The sequence below is a fragment of the Gorilla gorilla genome, chromosome 3 (genome assembly GCF_029281585.2).
Source record: "Gorilla gorilla gorilla isolate KB3781 chromosome 3, NHGRI_mGorGor1-v2.1_pri, whole genome shotgun sequence".
NCBI lineage: Eukaryota > Metazoa > Chordata > Mammalia > Primates > Hominidae > Gorilla > Gorilla gorilla.
Genome location: NC_073227.2, coordinates 96,239,012 through 96,256,865, shown reverse-complemented (window position 1 = coordinate 96,256,865; position 17,854 = coordinate 96,239,012). Strand labels below are relative to the sequence as shown.

Below are 17,854 nucleotides of genomic sequence, written 5' to 3'. Positions count from 1 at the left end.
TAGTTTCACATCCCTTACTATAAACCACCCATTTATGTGAAATGGAAATAAAAACATGCAGAAATTCCCTTGGATCTGAGACTAGGGTTTCCCCCAGCACAATCAAGTTTGTGGTTAATTTAGTTAGCTCAGCTAAAGATACTAGCCAATCAGAGTTAAGGAGAGAAATGAATATCCTAAATAAATATGATCCCCAAAATGTGTTCTCTAAAGAATTTCTCAGGCTCAAAATCCAATACAGGAGTGACTTGGAACTCCATTCTATCACTATGAAGAAAAGTGGTGTTCTTTTCCTCTTGGGCATCATCTTGCTGGTTCTGATTGGAGTGCAAGGTAAGGGGTTCTGAGTTAGGTTGTAAAGTAAGAGAAGTGATTCACTGTAAAAGAATCTTGATTAGCCAGATAAAGGTGAATGTTCTGCCTGCATTGAAGAGTAATATTTGGTCAGTCATAAAAGCTTCTCAGTGACATGACCAGTTATCCAAAGTTCATAACTTCGATCTGCCAAGTCAAACACAAGTCTTTGTAGTCTAGGTGTATGAATTCCTAGTAAGTGTTCAATAAATGTTCATTGAACTGGGTAATAATGAGAACTCTATCTCCTAAATTATTTTCTTCTCCTTGATACTGTTTTTTCTAAGTATATCTGTGGCTAACCAATTAAGGATCCAACCAATAATCAGAGAATTTGTCCCTAATCTATTTACTAACTATCTTTGTTACCTTGGACAAATTACTTAATCTTTCTAGACCTCAGTTTCCTCATCATCTGTAGGACAGAACTTTGTAGTTATACCTTTTCTGACTGCTACACAATGTATGGCATATAGTACAATAAGTACCAAGTAAATATATGAATTTAAGAATTAAGATAATGTATTTCAAGGGGTTTTCAAAAATTTAAAACACTATTGAAAAGCAAGGCAGTGGGGAGGAGAGAGGATGAGGATGAAAGTGGTGATTGGTTACAAAGGAGTGCTTTCTATTCAACACCAACACCAGTTCCATTCCCTAAGGTCAGATAATAAATAATAGATGGTTTAGGAGTTGCTTAAGAAACTGTGATCAGCATAGCATACATGAATTAGTTATCTGTTTGTCTTGTGATAGGCATTTATTAAATATTGTGAAAGTCTCTTTTTCTCCCAAGGACATACGGTGTGGTAGTTAAGAGCAACGCCTTTGGACTCAGAGAGATCTGGGCTAAAATCCTGCCCCTGCTCCCTAAAAGCTGTATGACTTTGTTTTTAATCTTTCTGAACCTTAGTTTCCTTATGTATAAACTAGAGATGATACCTCCTTCAAAGGCTTGTGGTGATTATTTTTAGGCACTCGGTAAATGACAGCAATAATCATGACTCAGTCAAGTGTATCATTTTGATAGATCACCTAAACTGAAACATTGGCCTGTACTGATGTGTTCTATCTTTTTCTTTCCCTCAGGAACCCCAGTAGTGAGGAAGGGTCGCTGTTCCTGCATCAGCACCAACCAAGGGACTATCCACCTACAATCCTTGAAAGACCTTAAACAATTTGCCCGAAGCCCTTCCTGCGAAAAAATTGAAATCATGTAAGTAACAACCCAGCTAACATGTATGCACCATATTGGCAAGAACATTAAATTTAGCATGAGTTTTACCCTTGGAGTGCTTGCCCATACAAACACTTAAAAATCAGATGGTTACCCCCTCCATAAATTTGGGCAGCTCCTTTCTTTTCTTCTCCTTAAAAATGCAAGGAATTTCTGGTAGATTAGGCCCCAAGAATGACACATGTTTATTGTACAAAATGTTTAATGCAGGTAACACAATAGAAGAAAATAAAAATCACTCATAATTATACCCTTGAGTGACAAATACTGTTAACCCCTTAGTATACAGTTTTCTAAATCTCCCTTACTTGCTTCGTGTGCACATAACATAGATATGTTTTTACATACACATATATAAGCACAAAAATTAAATCATATACTATACACTGTTTTGTAATCTGCTTTTTCATTACACTATATCATGAACATTTTCTCATGTCAGTGAATCTCTAATAATGTCATTTTTACTTAATGTCATTTTTAATAGCCAAACTGTATTTCATCATATGGATAAACCATAATTTATATGACCAGGATTATTGTTGGAAATATAGATTATTTCCAAATTTTTACTGCTGAAATAAAATTTATTGTGGCAGTGTTGTATCTGTAATTCTTTCCTTTCTAGAGATTAGGATTGCTAGGTTGAAGGATGTGTGCATATTTTGTCTTTATAAGTCATCCTTGACTACTCTTATTCTCAGACTATACAGAAAAATCAAAGGAATATTTAAATTATTTCCAGACAGTCTACTGTAAGTAATTTTTAAAATTTAACCAGGGCCGGGTGCAGTGGCTCACACCTGTAATCCCAGCACTTTGGGAGGCTGAGGTGGGCAGATCATGAGGTCAAGAGATTGAGACCATCCTGGCCAATGTGGTAAAACCCCGTCTCTACTAAAAATACAAAAATTAGCTGGGCGTGGTGGCGCATGCCCGTAGTCCCAGCTATTCGGGAGGCTGAGGCAGGAGAATCGCTTGAATCCAGGAGTTGGAAGTTGCAGCAAGCTGAGATCGCACCACTGTACTCCAGCCTGGCAACAGAGCTAGATTCTGCCTCAAAAAAAAAAAAAAAAAATTCAACCAGTGACTCATCTTGTCCTAGGAAATAATTTTAAGTAGTTTCATTAGAAAATTCAGCACAATTCATACTGATTTTCATTATTTCTGAGAAGAAGCATTTAAATTATTAATGAGAAAAAACTATCTCATTGCTATTTCTTTGGCAGTGCTACACTGAAGAATGGAGATCAAACATGTCTAAACCCAGATTCAGCAGATGTGAAGGAACTGATTAAAAAGTGGGAGAAACAGGTTGGTGAAAAGGAAGATCAAAATTTTCTTTCTTTTAGAAATTAACTTTAGAAGACAAAGAATCTGCTTTTTCATTAACACTATAAGAATACATAACCTTTAAGAATACATTTTTAATTCATATTATGGTGCTTCTATTTTGTTCCTAGGACAAAATTAGGTTCCTACATATAGTATCCCCTCTCTGTCTCCCACTGGAAGAATGTGTGTTCCTTGGGGGTACAGAGCTTGTCCTTATTTAATACAATAAATATGTAATTAATTGAATGGTAGACACAGGATACAAAGATAATAAGGTATAGTCCCTTCCTGTTCTAGTGCATATGCTAATAATTATGGTACAATGTGAGAAATATAAAAGTATGCACAAGAATCTTGATGACATAGAGGAGGGAGTACTTAACTTTGCTGGGGGAATGGGGCAGGAGAAAGTGTTAAGGAAGATTTCTCATGTCAGGTGATATTTGATTTGGGTCTTGAAGGATAAATAATTTGCCAGGAAGGTAAGGACAGCATGAGCAGAAGAGTAGAATCATGAGAGAACCTGCTGTGTTCAGGGAGCCTCCATAAATGTGGCTGGAGTTTGTGTGAAGAGAGTGAAGGGACTGAGGCAGAAAAGTAGATCAGGACAAAGCAGGAGGAATCCTGCATGGCATACTAAGGAGTTGGATTTGAAGAGAGCCACAGAATATGTGGGTGGGAGATTGGGTTCTGGAGTCTCACAGACTGGAGGTTCTGCCACATACTAGCTGTCTAGATTTGGGAAAGTCACCCTCTCCAGAACTCAGCCTCCTCCTATGTAAAACGTGGATGATAATAGTGCCAACTTCAGATGGTTGTAGCTGGGGCAGGTGAGTGGTAAGCAAGGTTGCCAGGAGAATGTAATAAGCCAGAAGAATAGACAAAAGACAGCCAGTTTGAAGGCTGTTGCCGCCGCCTCAAAGTGAGCAAAGTAGAGAGAATCTAAGGGAGCCCCTCTGAGAGTGAAGTGACTTTAATGTGGTTTTGAGACTATGTGGGTATGAGACGATGATCAGGAGAGTCCAAATAAAAGGAAGTAAAAATGGTAAGATTCAGAAACATTGCCCGTTTTCCCCTTCTTCTCACAGGTCAGCCAAAAGAAAAAGCAAAAGAATGGGAAAAAACATCAAAAAAAGAAAGTTCCGAAAGTTCGAAAATCCCAACGTTCTCGTCAAAAGAAGACTACATAAGAAACCACTTCACCAATAAGTATTCTGTGTTAAAAATGTTCTATTTTAATTATACCGCTATCATTCCAAAGGAGGATGGCATATAATACAAAGGCTTATTAATTTGACTAGAAAATTTAAAACATTACTCTGAAGTTGTAACTAAAGTTAGAAAGTTGATTTTAAGAATCCAAACATTAAGAATTGTTAGAGGCTATGATTGTCTTTGTTCTTCTACCACCCACCAGTTGAATTTCATCATGCTTAAGGCCATGATTTTAGTAATACCCATGTCTACACAGATGTTCACCCAACCACATCCCACTCACAACAGCTGCCTGGAAGAGCAGCCCTAGGCTTCCACGTACTGCAGCCTCCAGAGAGTATCTGAGGCACATGTCAGCAAGTCCTAAGCCTGTTAGCATGCTGGTGAGCCAAGCAGTTTGAAATTGAGCTGGACCTCACCAAGCTGCTGTGGCCATCAACCTCTGTATTTGAATCAGCCTACAGGCCTCACACACAATGTGTCTGAGAGATTCATGCTGATTGTTATTGGGTATCACCACTGGAGATCACCAGTGTGTGGCTTTCAGAGCCTCCTTTCTGGCTTTGGAAGCCATGTGATTCCATCTTGCCCGCTCAGGCTGACCACTTTATTTCTTTTTGTTCACCTTTGCTTCATTCAAGTCAGCTCTTCTCCATCCTACCACAATGCAGTGCCTTTCTCCTCTCCAGTGCACCTGTCATATGCTCTGATTTATCTGAGTCAACTCCTTTCTCATCTTGTCCCCAACACTCCACAGAAATGCTTTCTTCTCCCAATTCATCCTCACTCAGTCCAGCTTAGTTCAAGTCCTGCCTCTTAAATAAACCTTTTTGGACACACAAATTATCTTAAAACTCCTGTTTCAGGAGTTGGTTCAGTACCACATGGGTGAACACTCAATGGTTAACTAATTCTTCGGTGTTTATCCTATCTCTCCAACCAGATTGTCAGCTCCTTGAGGGCAAGAGCCACAGTATATTTCCCTGTTTCTTCCACAGTGCCTAATAATACTGTGGAACTAGGTTTTAATAATTTTTTAATTGATGTTGTTATGGGCAGGATGGCAACCAGACCATTGTTTCAGAGCAGGTGCTGGCTCTTTTCTGGCTACTCCATGTTGGCTAGCCTCTGGTAACCTCTTACTTATTATCTTCAGGACACTCACTACAGGGACCAGGGATGATGCAACATCCTTGTCTTTTTATGACAGGATGTTTGCTCAGCTTCTCCAACAATAAGAAGCACGTGGTAAAACACTTGCGGATATTCTGGACTGTTTTTAAAAAATACACAGTTTACCGAAAATCATATAATCTTACAATGAAAAGGACTTTATAGATCAGCCAGTGACCAACCTTTTCCCAACCATACAAAAATTCCTTTTCCCGAAGGAAAAGGGCTTTCTCAATAAGCCTCAGCTTTCTAAGATCTAACAAGATAGCCACCGAGATCCTTATCGAAACTCATTTTAGGCAAATATGAGTTTTATTGTCCGTTTACTTGTTTCAGAGTTTGTATTGTGATTATCAATTACCACACCATCTCCCATGAAGAAAGGGAACGGTGAAGTACTAAGCGCTAGAGGAAGCAGCCAAGTCGGTTAGTGGAAGCATGATTGGTGCCCAGTTAGCCTCTGCAGGACGTGGAAACCTCCTTCCAGGGGAGGTTCAATGAATTGTGTAGGAGAGGTTGTCTGTGGCCAGAATTTAAACCTATACTCACTTTCCCAAATTGAATCACCGCTCACACTGCTGATGATTTAGAGTGCTGTCCGGTGGAGATCCCACCCGAACGTCTTATCTAATCATGAAACTCCCTAGTTCCTTCCATGGAACTTCCCTGAAAAATCTAAGTGTTTCATAAATTTGAGAGTCTGTGACCCACTTACCTCGCATCTCATAGGTAGACAGTATATAACTAACAACCAAAGACTACATATTGTCACTGACACACACATGTTATAATCATTTATCATATATATACATACACACATACACTCTCAAAGCAAATAATTTTTCACTTCAAAACAGTATTGACTTGTATACCTTGTAATTTGAAATATTTTCTTTGTTAAAATAGAATGGTATCAATAAATAGACCATTAATCAGAAAACAGATCTTGATTTTTTTTGTCTTGAATGTACCCTTCAACTATTGAATGTTTAATAGTAAATCTCATATGTCCTTATTTACTTTTCAGCTTTCTCTCAAATAAAGTGTAACACTAGTTGAGATAACACATGAAAGCTCTTTGAAGGGTCGATCGGGAACAGGAAAAAAAAAACCTATGGAAAATATGACAACACTGCCTTACAACAACATTGATTTAAAAGAGTTATGTGGGGCTGGGCGCAGTGGCTCACGCCTATAATCCCAGCACTTTGGGAGGCCGAAGTGGGCGGATCACTTGAGGTCAGGAATTCGAGACCAGCCTGGCCAATATGGTGAGAGCCCATCACTACTAAAATTACAAAAATTAGCTGGGCATGGTGGCATGCGCCTATAGTCCCAGTTACTTGGGAGGCTGAGGCAGGAGAATCACTTGAACTCGGGAGGTGGAGGTTGCAGTGAGGCAAGATCATGCCACTGCACTCCAGCCTGGGTGACAGAGTGAGACTCTGTCAAAAAAAAAAAGCATTATGTAGAATTCAATGTATTTCCTAATCCTCAAGAGTAACACTATTCCAATGAGGTGTGTACCCAGGAAGCCAACACGTCGTCTTTTCTATCCCTAAAATTGTATATGTTTAAATATTGTAAAGCCTCAAGTAGTTATGATGGAGACCTAAACACTGAATGAATTATTTAAGGGTCCAGGAAACTTGGGCTGGAGGCATTACGCAGCGTGGAGTCTCTAAGAAGGTTGAGAGTGGAACGAAGAGCATCAGCCTGTACACTTGATGTACACTTTAGAGGCCAGACGGGTGTAATATTCGGGCAGATAACAGCTGCTAATGGTAGACATGAATTCTCACAAGGGCCTTCACCTGAGAGGCAACAGGACCCTGGAAGGAGCTAAGATCCTGGATTCTGAGATATCCTGGTTAGAATCAGGGGCCCACTACTTATTAACTGTGTGACCCTGGTTAAAGTATAATATTTAACCTCCCAGTGCATCATTTTCCTCATTCCAGATTGTTGTGAGGAGCAGGTTCAGCATAGGTCTTGGTGCAGAGAAAGTCCTCAATGTTTGTCCCAGATCCTCCCTAACCACTTACCTCTGCTGCATCTTCCTTGCAGCAGATGGATCCTACATCTCATAGAGAGAGAAATGTTTCCAGCACTGAAAAAACATGTTGGAGAAATGAGACTAAAAGGCTTCCTGACCAGTTCTCAATATCTGTATTTTATAATCCTAGTCCAGGCCATCATTGTCTCTTTCCTGAGCTACCTCAGTAGCCTGCTGTTTTCCCTGTTGGCTCTTCTTCTCAACATTTCTCTTGCTTCCCTAACTTCCATGACAACCAGAATAATCTTTTTAAAAAATAACTTACAGAATGCTGCCACCTTGCTTAAAATCCTGCAGCTTAGCATTAAGTCAAAACATACCATGAGCTGGCCTGACATAAGCTGGGATCTGCCTGCTTCTCTGATCATGCTCCCTCTACCCTCCCCTCCTTTGTTGAGCCTCAGCATCACCTTTTTTCTGTATGTCTCTTGAGCACACTGAATTCATTGCCTTCTGGGGTTTTTGTTCCCTGTGGTTCTGGGTTGTACTATATCAACTTGGTTAGTCTTACAACTACATTTCCCAGAATCTCCTTCCCTGTGTGGTTCTAGGTAATAGTTAGCCAAAGAAGAACTCATGTGAGATTTGGAAATCAAAAGTGAAGGAGTGACCCTTAATCTTGATTAGACATATTGACAGACACACTGGTAGCCAGTGGATCCCAGCTTGTCCTTGCTCTTTTCCTCCACGTTCAGCTTATGCTCAGGACTGCTGGCCTCATGATCAGTGATGGTCCCAGGCCCCTCACCCAGATATTTGGCAGTGGACCCACAGAGGCGGTAGTTACACAGAAGCAACAGCTCCCATAGACCCTAGCAGCCCCAATTTGGCACTGAACAGGCTTAACTTCTTGGATTTTTCACACAAGCTCTATTTGTCCAACTGTCCCAGTGCTTCTGATGGACCAGTCACTGATTCTTCCTCTGATCCCCTGACTCTCCCTTCTAGATGTTCACTCCCTGAGATCCTTCCTCATCTGTGAGATCTGAATCCTATAGTAAATTTTTATCCTCATAATACTCATAGTGGCTCTGCTTCCCTGAAACACCTGGGCCTACACACACTTCTTTGCATGGCAGTTCTTGCCTCATCACTTAAGTCTCAGTTTAAATGTCACTTCACAGAGTCCCCTTCTCTTATGACCCTTAGTAAAATAACCACTCTTTCCCCAGACTCTCTCTCTGGTAGTGGTAGTGGTTCCAGTGTGTGTACCTTATGGAGTTGATGAAAATATTTAGAACTTACATTTTTGTCTAAAAAACAAGAAAAAACTGAAAATTGACTGTAAATCATTTGTCATGTGCTAATTTCCTGAGGGAAAGGTGAGATCTCCACAACTGAGGGGCTGGCATGTGCCCTCAGTCAGTCATTCACCTTCTGCAGATTGCAACATGAGTTTCCATTTATGTGCATGTAGTTAAGGGGATTTAAGGATTACAGGACAGAGTGCTCACTAAGCCAACCTTCATAAAACGGGCAAGTGGCTCTAAAAGACTCCTGCTAAGAAATTCCTGTGGAAGATCATATTAATAATGCTAATATAATCTAACAAGAGAACAAAACATACATAGATGGGATGGCTGTTCTAATTTTAACTAGAAGGGTACACAATTTTAAAAATCCGGTGGCTAGAGTCTGTTTCATTTTCTTTTATCATGATTAGATATAATGATCAAACCATCACAATCTAAAATTACCTTTTAAAATAATGTGTGTACTTATATCTTCCCTCCTACCCTACCACATGTACAAATTTAGGTTCCTCGACCATGGAAACGTTGTCTTCCCCACTACTGCATGCCTATAGCAGTGCCTGGCACTTAGGAAGCTCCTAATATGTATTTTTTAGTTGATTGACATATACTTCACCCTAAATTTTCATTTTAGACCTTTTCCAAATCAATTTCAACTACTCTTGTCATGTTCATCTCATGCTCATTTCTGCCCTCAGCATTGCTCATTCTTTTATTCGCCCTGTCCTACTTTCCAACTCATCTGACTCCCACCTACACATGATTCAAGTCCCACTTTTCCCATGACTCCATCCCAGAATGCTCCTGGCCACACTGATATCCACCTCCATGCCCTGTTATAAAATGACTTTAACTAGTAAGGATTGTTCTATGATTAAAATCTTCAATTATTTTGCTATACTAGAAAGCAGTCTGTGCCTGAACAAATTTTATACATTAGAGCAATGGATAAAAGACTCAGACGTATTTAATCTGTAAACTATTCTTATGAATTTAAATGCTAGTGGCCAGGTACCATGGCTCATGCCTGTAATCCCAGCCAAGGTGGCTGGATCACTTGGGGTTAGGAGTTTGAGACCAGCCTGGCCAACATGGTGAAACCCTGTCTCTACTCAAAATACAAAAATTAGCTGGGCATGGTGGCACACGCCAGTAATCTCCACTACTTGAGAGGCTGAGTCACAAGAATCGTTTGAACCCAGGAGGCAGAGGTTGCAGTGAGCTGAGATCATGCCACTGCTCTCCAGCCTGGGCAACAGAGTGAGACTCTGTCTCAAAATAAATTAAATAAATAAATAAATAAATAAATGCTAGCGATCTCTAGGTCAGTTAACTGGGAGGAAGCTATCTGTAGTTGCTTTATCCTTACTGGGAAACTGGAAAGTTGTCTTCTTATTGGAAAGGAAGATAAAGAGAGACTACAATCACAGATACTTTAGGTACTGTCTCGTTTTTGGCCTATATAGAGAGGAGATGAAATTAAATGAGAAAGAAAAACAGGCAACACTTCTTAATAGGGAGTGGAATTAGCTCCCAAGTCATCACAAGCCAAGAAGTCATTTGAGGCATTTTGATACCCACATTGGTTTAAAGTTCTCAGGAGGGAACTTTCAACTTTGGACCCTACATTTTAAGGAGATGAATAAATCACAAAGGAACAGTCTAATCTAAGTCCATTAATAAGATTATGAACTGGGGCAAACTGACAAAAGATTAGAGGGAAAGGTGTCAAGTTATACATAACTAGTTGCTTTCTTTAAAAGTCTGCTATACAGATTAAAAAAAACTCTTCCTTTAGATATAATATACTGTTTCAAGTCAACTGTTTTAATAAAGAATTTGTTTTGCTCAAAGAAAAAAAGAAGGAAGGACTTGCTGATATCTCCATCTCCAGAGAACTAAGTCTTGGCCTCTGCCTTCTGGTAGAGTATAGGACCAAGTAGGTACAGCCATCTACCACCAGCTTTCTTTAACCATTGGAGTAGACAACCTGTGTTTCCTCTGGAATGAAGAACTAAAAATCACAATCTATTAGGTAAGAGGATACATGTCAAAATAAACTATATAACGGAGAGGGGAAAAAAAATGTGTTGCTTAGAAAAAGAAATGCCAGCAATCACTTCTGCAATACTGAAAGCCTCAGAATTTACCTCAGGGCAGATGTCTCTTTCGTATGGAGCCTTTGATTAGGGAGAGATGGGCCTAGGACCTTTGATGGTATGGAAGTTAAAGCAAAACTAAGCTAAATTTCTCTGAATAATGGGGAAACAGGAATGATCTCTGGCAGCTAGGGAGAATGCTGGGGACCTTGGATCAGCAAAAAGAGAGGCAGTGGAGGGGGATGAGAAGCGAGGGCCTGTACCAATGACAAAATCTATCAGCCCTGATAGATTTGTCCAGAGGCAAGGCCAAAAGTTTTCACTGCCCACAGGAGCAAAGAAATACATGGGCTTGTGGGGAAAACTCATAACAAAGCTGTAAAAGAGAGAGAGGAGGAAGAAAGTACAATAAAAGGCTGGGTGCGGTGGCTCACGCCTGTAATCTCAGCACTTGGGGAGGCCAAGGCGGACGGATCACGAGGTCAGGAGATCGAGACCATCCTGGCCAACATGGTGAAACCCCGTCTCTACTAAAACTAGAAAAATTAGCTGGGCGTGGTGGCGCATGCCTGTAATCCTAGCTATTCAGGAGGCTGAGGCAGGAGAATCGCTTGAACCAGAGAGTCGGAGGTTGCAGTGAGCCGAGATCGTGCCACTGCACTCCAGCGTGGCAACAGAGTGAGACTCCGTCTAAAAAAAGAAAGAAAGAAAGAAAGAAAATGCAATCGAAAATTAAATTAGCTTTAAGGACTATAATTCTCTATGAGATTTCTGTTTAGTTTGTGGGCATGTCAAATCATGTGACTTTCCCGTTAACAAGAAAAGCATGAGCTCCCTCTAGTGGCTAATCCAACAGTTTTTTTTAAACAATAGGCCAAACATCGCAGCTCACATCTGTAACCCCAACATTTTGAGAGGCTGAGGCGGGAGGATCACTTGAGCCCAGAAGTTTGAGACCAGCCCGGGCAACAGAGCCAGACCCACCCACCCGGTCCCTCATTTCTACAAAAAAATTTAAAAATTAACCAGGCATGGTGGTGCACACCTATAGTCCCAGCCACTTGGGAGGCTGAAGCAGGAGGATAGTTTGAACCCAGGAGGCTGAGGTTACAGTAAGCCATGATTGTGCCACTGAACTCCAGCCTGAGTGACACAGCAAGACCCTGTCTCAAATAATAATAATAATAAAACAATATATTTTAATCAGAAAAGGATGAAGACATGACTGGCTTTTCTGAACACAGTCAATATCATCGGTTTCTAATGAGAAAGGTAATAACAAGGATTCACACGTTAGTCACTTACTGATTTTCAGGTAAATTTTATCTGCGTATGTCCAAGATATTTTAAGTTCCTGCTTTAATAAATCACACAGTTGAAGAATTGGAAGAGTCATTAGAGATTATCCATGCATTCATTCATTCATTCAACAAATATTAACTGATTACCTATTATATGCATGCATTGCTCCAAGTGTACAGGATAGACAATGAACAAAACAGTCTTCATTAAGCTCATATTCTAGTGCATAAAGACAGGCAATAAACAACTAAACTAGTAAGTATATGATATATCAGAGACGGATAAGGGTTATGGAGAAAATGAAGCAGGGGAAGGGAGTGTGGGGTGAGCAGAGGGCTGTGAGGTCAGGGAAGACATCTCTAATAAGTTGTCATTTGAGCAGAGACTTGAAGACAATGAGAGAGCAAGGCTTGTGGCACTTGAATCAGAGGAAACAGCAAGTGTGAAGGCCTGAAGCTTGACACATTTAAGGCAGCTAGGGGATCATTGCAGGGTTGAAGGGGTGCAGAGTAAGCAAAGGGGAGAGTGATGGGAGAGGAGCCCAGTGAGATAGTGTGGGGTCAGATCATGTAAGGTTTTGGGCTGCTATAACAAATTACCACAGACTCGATGACTTCAACAACAAACATTTATTCCTCACAGTTCTGGAGGCTGGCAAGTCCAAAATCTAGGTGCCAGCAGATCTAGTATCTTAGTATTTGATGAGGCACTCTTCTTGATTTGCAAACAGATGTTTTCTCGTATCCTCACATGGCAGAGATCAGAGAGAAAGGAGGTAAACTTTCTTGTGTCTCTTCTTACAAGGATGATAATCTCATCATGAGGACTCCACCTTCATGAACTAATTACCTCCTAATACCATCCCATTGGGGGTTAGGGTTTCAACATATGAATTTGGCGGGACACAATCATGCAGTTCATAACAGCCTTCTATGCCACTGAAGAACTTCAGCTTTTACTCTGAGTGAGAAGGGAAGTTGGAAGAATAACCTGATCCATTTAAGGCTCTCTCTGACCACTACACGGAAATACAGTGTAAGAGGGTAAGGGAAAATGCAGAGAGACCAGTTAAAGGTCAATTACCAAGTATGTTTCCAGGAGAAGGGAGAGACCAACTGTGTCCAATGCTGCAGGTTAAGTTAAATAATGAAAATTGATGTGATTGGTGATCTTGATAAAAAACAGTTTCAGTGGAATGGTAGAAGCAAAAGATTGATCGGCAGTTTCTTAAAAGTTACATGTAAACCTACCATATTGATCCAGTCATTCTATTCCTAGACGTTTACCAAGATATTTATGTCCACATAGACTTGATGGCACGACATGGTGGCTCAAGCCTGTAATCCCAACTCTTTGAGAGGCCAAGCGGGGAGGAACACTTGAGGCCGGGAATTCAAGACCAGCCTGGACAACATAGTGAGACCCTGTCTTTTATATATATATATATATATATATATATATATATATATATATATATTTTTTTTTTTTTTTTTTTTTTTTTTTTTTTGAGACGGAGTCTTGCTCTGTTACCAAGGTTGGAGTGCAGTGGTGCGATCTCAGCTCACTGCAACCTCCACCTCCTGGGTTCAAGCGACTCCCCTGCCTCAGCCTCCTGAGTAGCTGGGACTACAGGTGCACACCACCACGCCCGGCTAATTTTTTGTATTTTTTAGCAGAGACGGAGTTTCACCATGTTGGCCAGGATGATCTCGATCTCCTGACCTCATGACCTGCCTGCCTCGGCCTCCCAAAGTGCTGGGATTACAGGCATGAGCCACTGAGCCCAGCCAAAAATATATTTTTTAAAATTAGCTGGGCATGGTGGCACACCACCTGTAGTCCCAGCTACTAGGGAGGCTGAGTTTAGGAGTTCAAGGCTGCAGTGAGCTATGATCATACCACTGCACTCCAATCTTGGTGACAGAGCAACACCCTATCTCTTAAAAAGAGACTTGAACATGAATGTTCAGAGCCAAAACTGGAAACAACCCAAATATCCAGCAACTAGTGAATGGATAAACAAATTGCAATATGTCTATATGATGGAATACTACTCAGGAATAAAAGGAGTGAACTATTGATATATACAACACCATGTATACATTTCAAAATAATTATGCTAAGTGAAAGAATCTTGACCTCAAATAATAGGTACTGTATGATTCCATTTGTATACAATTCCAGCAAACACAGACATATCTTTGGTGACAGAAAGCAGATGTGTGTTTGTCTGGGGATGGTGAGACACAAGGAACCTTTGGGGATGATGGATATAGTCATTATTTTGATTGTGATCATGGTTTTATGGGTACATACATATGTCAAAACTTATCAAATTGTTCACTGGGTAGTTTGTTGTACATCAATTATATCTTAATAAAGCTATAAAATAAATACATTATAATTTTAAAAATAAAGGATGGAATTTCACATGAAAGCAGAGATGTTGGCCTTAGATACCCAAATTATTTAACATCTGAAAAATATATATTCAGTTAGCCACTCTTAGTCTTAGAGTTCTCATTTATCAAAAACAAATCCTGCCTTCCATGCTGCTGGAGGTAAAATGAACTGACCTATATGCCCTCCTTAGAATAGCAATTAAAGCCTTTCATATCAGGACAATATAACCTTCTCAGCTCTTTCCCTGCTGCACCCTGCCCTCCCAGCCTTTAGTCACACCAAACTTACGGCTATTGTTTCAATATACCAGACATTTTCAAGTACCTGTACGCAGTCTTTTTTCTTTTCTTTTTCTTTTTTTTTTTTTTTTTGAGACAGGGTCTCACTGTATTGCCCAGGCTGGTGTGCAGTGCTTCACTGCAACCTTAACCTCCTGGGCTCAAGCAACCCTTTTGCTTCAGCCTCCTCAGTAGCTTGGACCACAAGCCTGTGCCACCATGCCTGGCTGATTTTTCAGTTTTTTGGTAGAGATGGGGGTCTCACTATATTGCCCAGGCTAGTCTTGAACTACTCAGCTCAAGTGGTTCTCCCACCTTGGCTTCCCAAAGTTCTGGGATTACAGGCTTGAGCTACCACACTTAGCCAGATTTTGTTTTGAGAATACTTTTTTTGCCCTCACTAAAACAACCTAGCCAAAAAATTTTAATTTAAATCTATGCTTTTTAAAAAAGATTTATTGCTTACATTTATTTCTTAACTTCACAGGTAACTGATTTGATAATTAATAAATAAGTCATTCTCCAAAAGCAGCTGAATAACATGGTTTGTGGAGCATTCTTTATTTTGTGTGCAGGTGTGATTACAGAGTTGTTTTGTTTGGGGCTCATTTTATCATCGTCACAGATGAGGTTGGCGTTCTATAAAATTGCTTTGGTTAAGCAGAACCCTATTGTCTGGCTATTTTGCCAGACCAGCAACCAGCTACCAGCTGTTAGGCTATGTTTTTTCTCATGTAGTTACAATCAAGACTGTCTAGATTGAAATCTCATCTTCCTCACAGGCTATGAATTGAGGCAGTCAACTTCCCTGAGCTTGTTTCCTCTTCTGTAAAATGTAGATAACAATAGCACCTATTTTAGAGGGTTGTTCTGAGGATTAAATAAGTTAATACAAGTGCTTGGAATAATGCCTGGCACAGGGTGGGTAATTAGGTTTTTTTTTCTCTCTCTCTAATTCACAGCACCCTACCTCATTCATTCAACCCTTATTGATTTTTTACACCTTGAGACTGTAGAAATGTATTCTCCTCTTCGAATTACCAGGATCTGAATTAAAAACTCTGACTGAGGAGTGCTTACAAAGCTTATAACGATGGTTGAATTTTAACGATTAATTGCATTTCTTAATGGTCAACATGATCACATTTTATCCAGCCCTCTTTTCCCTTGTATGGGTCACGCTAAGTTGAAACAACCAAAACCAAAATAAAAACATATCTAAAATCATACACATTAACTTATATGACCCTCGTTGCTCTTTTTTCCTCCTAAGAGGGAATAGTGCTATCTAGCGCCACGGTTCTTTTCAGTTTTGTTTTGTTTTGTTTTTTATACGGAGTTTCGCTCTTGTTGCCCAGGCTGGAGTGAAATGGCGCAATCTCGGTTTACCGCAATCTCCGCCTCCTGTGTTCAAGCGATTCTCCTGCCTCAGCCTCCCTAGTAGCTGGGAATACAGGCATGCGCCACCACGCTCGACTAATTTTGTAATTTTAGTAGAGACGGGGTTTCTCCATGTGGATCAGGCCGGTCTCGAACTCCCGACCTCAGGCCCGCCTTGGCCTCCCAAAGTGCTGGGATTACAGGCGTCAGTTTCTAATTTTAGACTGCGGGATTAAAAATAAACGATTAATCCTCATTTATGTGCTTCATATGGGTGTCGGAATGACGATATATGCTAACACACGTGAAAAAAATTTACATTTCAGATCCTTTCAGAAACGCAAGGCAGTAGTAAGTAGTAGCATATGCCCAAGGGCGAGGGGCGGGTCGGCGGGGGCTGGCTCTCCAATACACCACAGAGTATTTTGGCAACGAGAGTAATTTTGACACTCTGAGGCTTCCGTAGCATAGCTCGCTTTAGGAACCTCTAAGGTGTCGCCTGCCTAGAGTCCCATGCGCTGTTTCCGGTCATACCCGGAAACACGAGTCCAAGCTGCAGCTGGCAGGGATTGCGGGGTGCCGGCCGTCTGAGTTTTTTTAAAACTGCTCGCCGCGAAGTCTGTCTGCAGCCAAAATGTCCAACAGAAACAACAACAAGCTGCCCAGCAACCTGCCGCAGTTACAGAATCTAATCAAGCGAGACCCGCCGGCCTACATCGAGGAGGTGGGAGTGCGGCGCGGCAGACGCTAGAGGCCGGATAGTGGATGGTTGAGACGCCGGTGCGGGAAAGCATGGAGTGGGGCTGGGATCCAGGGTCGCCGCCTATTCTTCTGTTAGGTTCAGGGGTCCCTCCAGAGGAGAGAAGGGGTTGGGGACGGGACATGCCTTAGGGTTCGTTCCCCACCTCTTGAAAATCTGTTCCCCCTTTGGATTTTCTACCTGCCCTGCTGCCGCTGAAACACCTTTAAAACCTCATTTTGTTTTAAGATATTTTTCTTCGACCGCGCGGAGGTGGAGAGAGAGAGAAATGGGCCGCACCCAACCACCAACTTACACGCGGATTTCTCAGCCTCTTTTCAGAAATCCCAAACTTGAATTAGTCGGTAACCTTTGATGAATCGTATGTTAGAATGCTTTCGATTGACGTCCGTTTCTGAGAGCAGGCTGTGTACCCTGGACTGTGCCAGGAAAGGGGGGGGGTTTCTCAAGCACAACGGACAGACTCGGGAGCTTAGTATATTTAGTTAAGCCAGGATTCAAACTTACCGGAGACTGGCATGACTCGGATGTCAGAATTTGCTTCGGGAAAAGATTAGGTTGAAAAATTAGGCCCTCATTGTGATGGGCTTTGTGTACTGACCTCATATAAGTTGTGAACATTAGGGGTGTTTGAACCAAGTACCGACAAAACGAAAGTGGTTTTTGATATATTAATCTGGTAGGTGCTTCCTTCAGACACTCATTTATCAGACAGGCATTAAACAGGTATCTCTGCTAGGCATTTGCTGCAATTACATGTTTGTGCTTCTACCAGATTGTGATTTGTTCAGTGGCTAACACAATTACTTACTTTTTTCATTGCCCTTCTCACTTCCCTCCTCCCCTAAATTTTCACATATATATGTTTTATGAGTGCTTTTTAACACATGGCAATCTCAGTGGCTTAGGTCACCAGTAGAGAAAGCCTCTCCAAGGATCAAGGTAGTGGAAATAAAGAGTAGGAAACAAGTACAAGAAGTTAAGTAACATAGGCAAGACTTTGAGATGC

The 17,854-nt window shown here is 41.0% G+C and overlaps 2 protein-coding genes and 1 long non-coding RNA gene across 4 annotated transcripts in view; 2 read left to right on the top strand and 1 right to left on the bottom strand.

The window, feature by feature from the left end:
* Positions 1–206: 206 nt before the first annotated feature.
* Positions 207–4,299, top strand: CXCL9 (C-X-C motif chemokine ligand 9). Its single transcript, XM_004038848.4, has 4 exons — positions 207–333; positions 1,444–1,570; positions 2,821–2,905; positions 4,015–4,299. Exons 1-4 carry the CDS (start codon positions 270–272, stop codon positions 4,114–4,116), a joined length of 378 nt encoding a protein of 125 aa, XP_004038896.3. The 5' UTR covers positions 207–269; the 3' UTR covers positions 4,117–4,299.
* Positions 1,776–17,854, bottom strand: part of LOC109026629 (uncharacterized) — a 30,990-nt gene continuing 14,911 nt past the window's right edge. The window contains exons 2-3 of the long non-coding RNA XR_002005652.4: positions 10,774–11,412; positions 1,776–2,644 (exon numbers count right to left, since the gene is read on the bottom strand). This is a non-coding gene — a long non-coding RNA (uncharacterized lncRNA). The remainder of the gene's footprint in view (positions 2,645–10,773; positions 11,413–17,854) is intronic.
* The window catches only part of SDAD1 (SDA1 domain containing 1), a 47,036-nt gene continuing 45,712 nt past the window's right edge, over positions 16,531–17,854 (top strand). Inside the window, exon 1 of one of the 2 annotated variants that reach the window (XM_004038845.5) lies at positions 16,531–16,809. In XM_004038845.5, coding sequence (XP_004038893.1) covers positions 16,720–16,809 — 90 coding nt within the window. In that variant the 5' untranslated portion in view covers positions 16,531–16,719. Of the gene's footprint in view, positions 16,866–17,854 lie in introns of both variants that reach the window. The other variant, XM_019025513.4, reaches the window with a different exon arrangement.

Coding starts and splice junctions, on each gene's coding strand:
- CXCL9 (XM_004038848.4), top strand. CDS start 270: ATGAAGAAAAGTGGTGTTCTTTTCCTCTTGGGCATCATCTTGCTGGTT. Junction 334..1,443: donor GGTTCTGATTGGAGTGCAAG/GTAAGGGGTTCT, acceptor TCTTTCCCTCAG/GAACCCCAGTAGTGAGGAAG. Junction 1,571..2,820: donor TGCGAAAAAATTGAAATCAT/GTAAGTAACAAC, acceptor TTTCTTTGGCAG/TGCTACACTGAAGAATGGAG.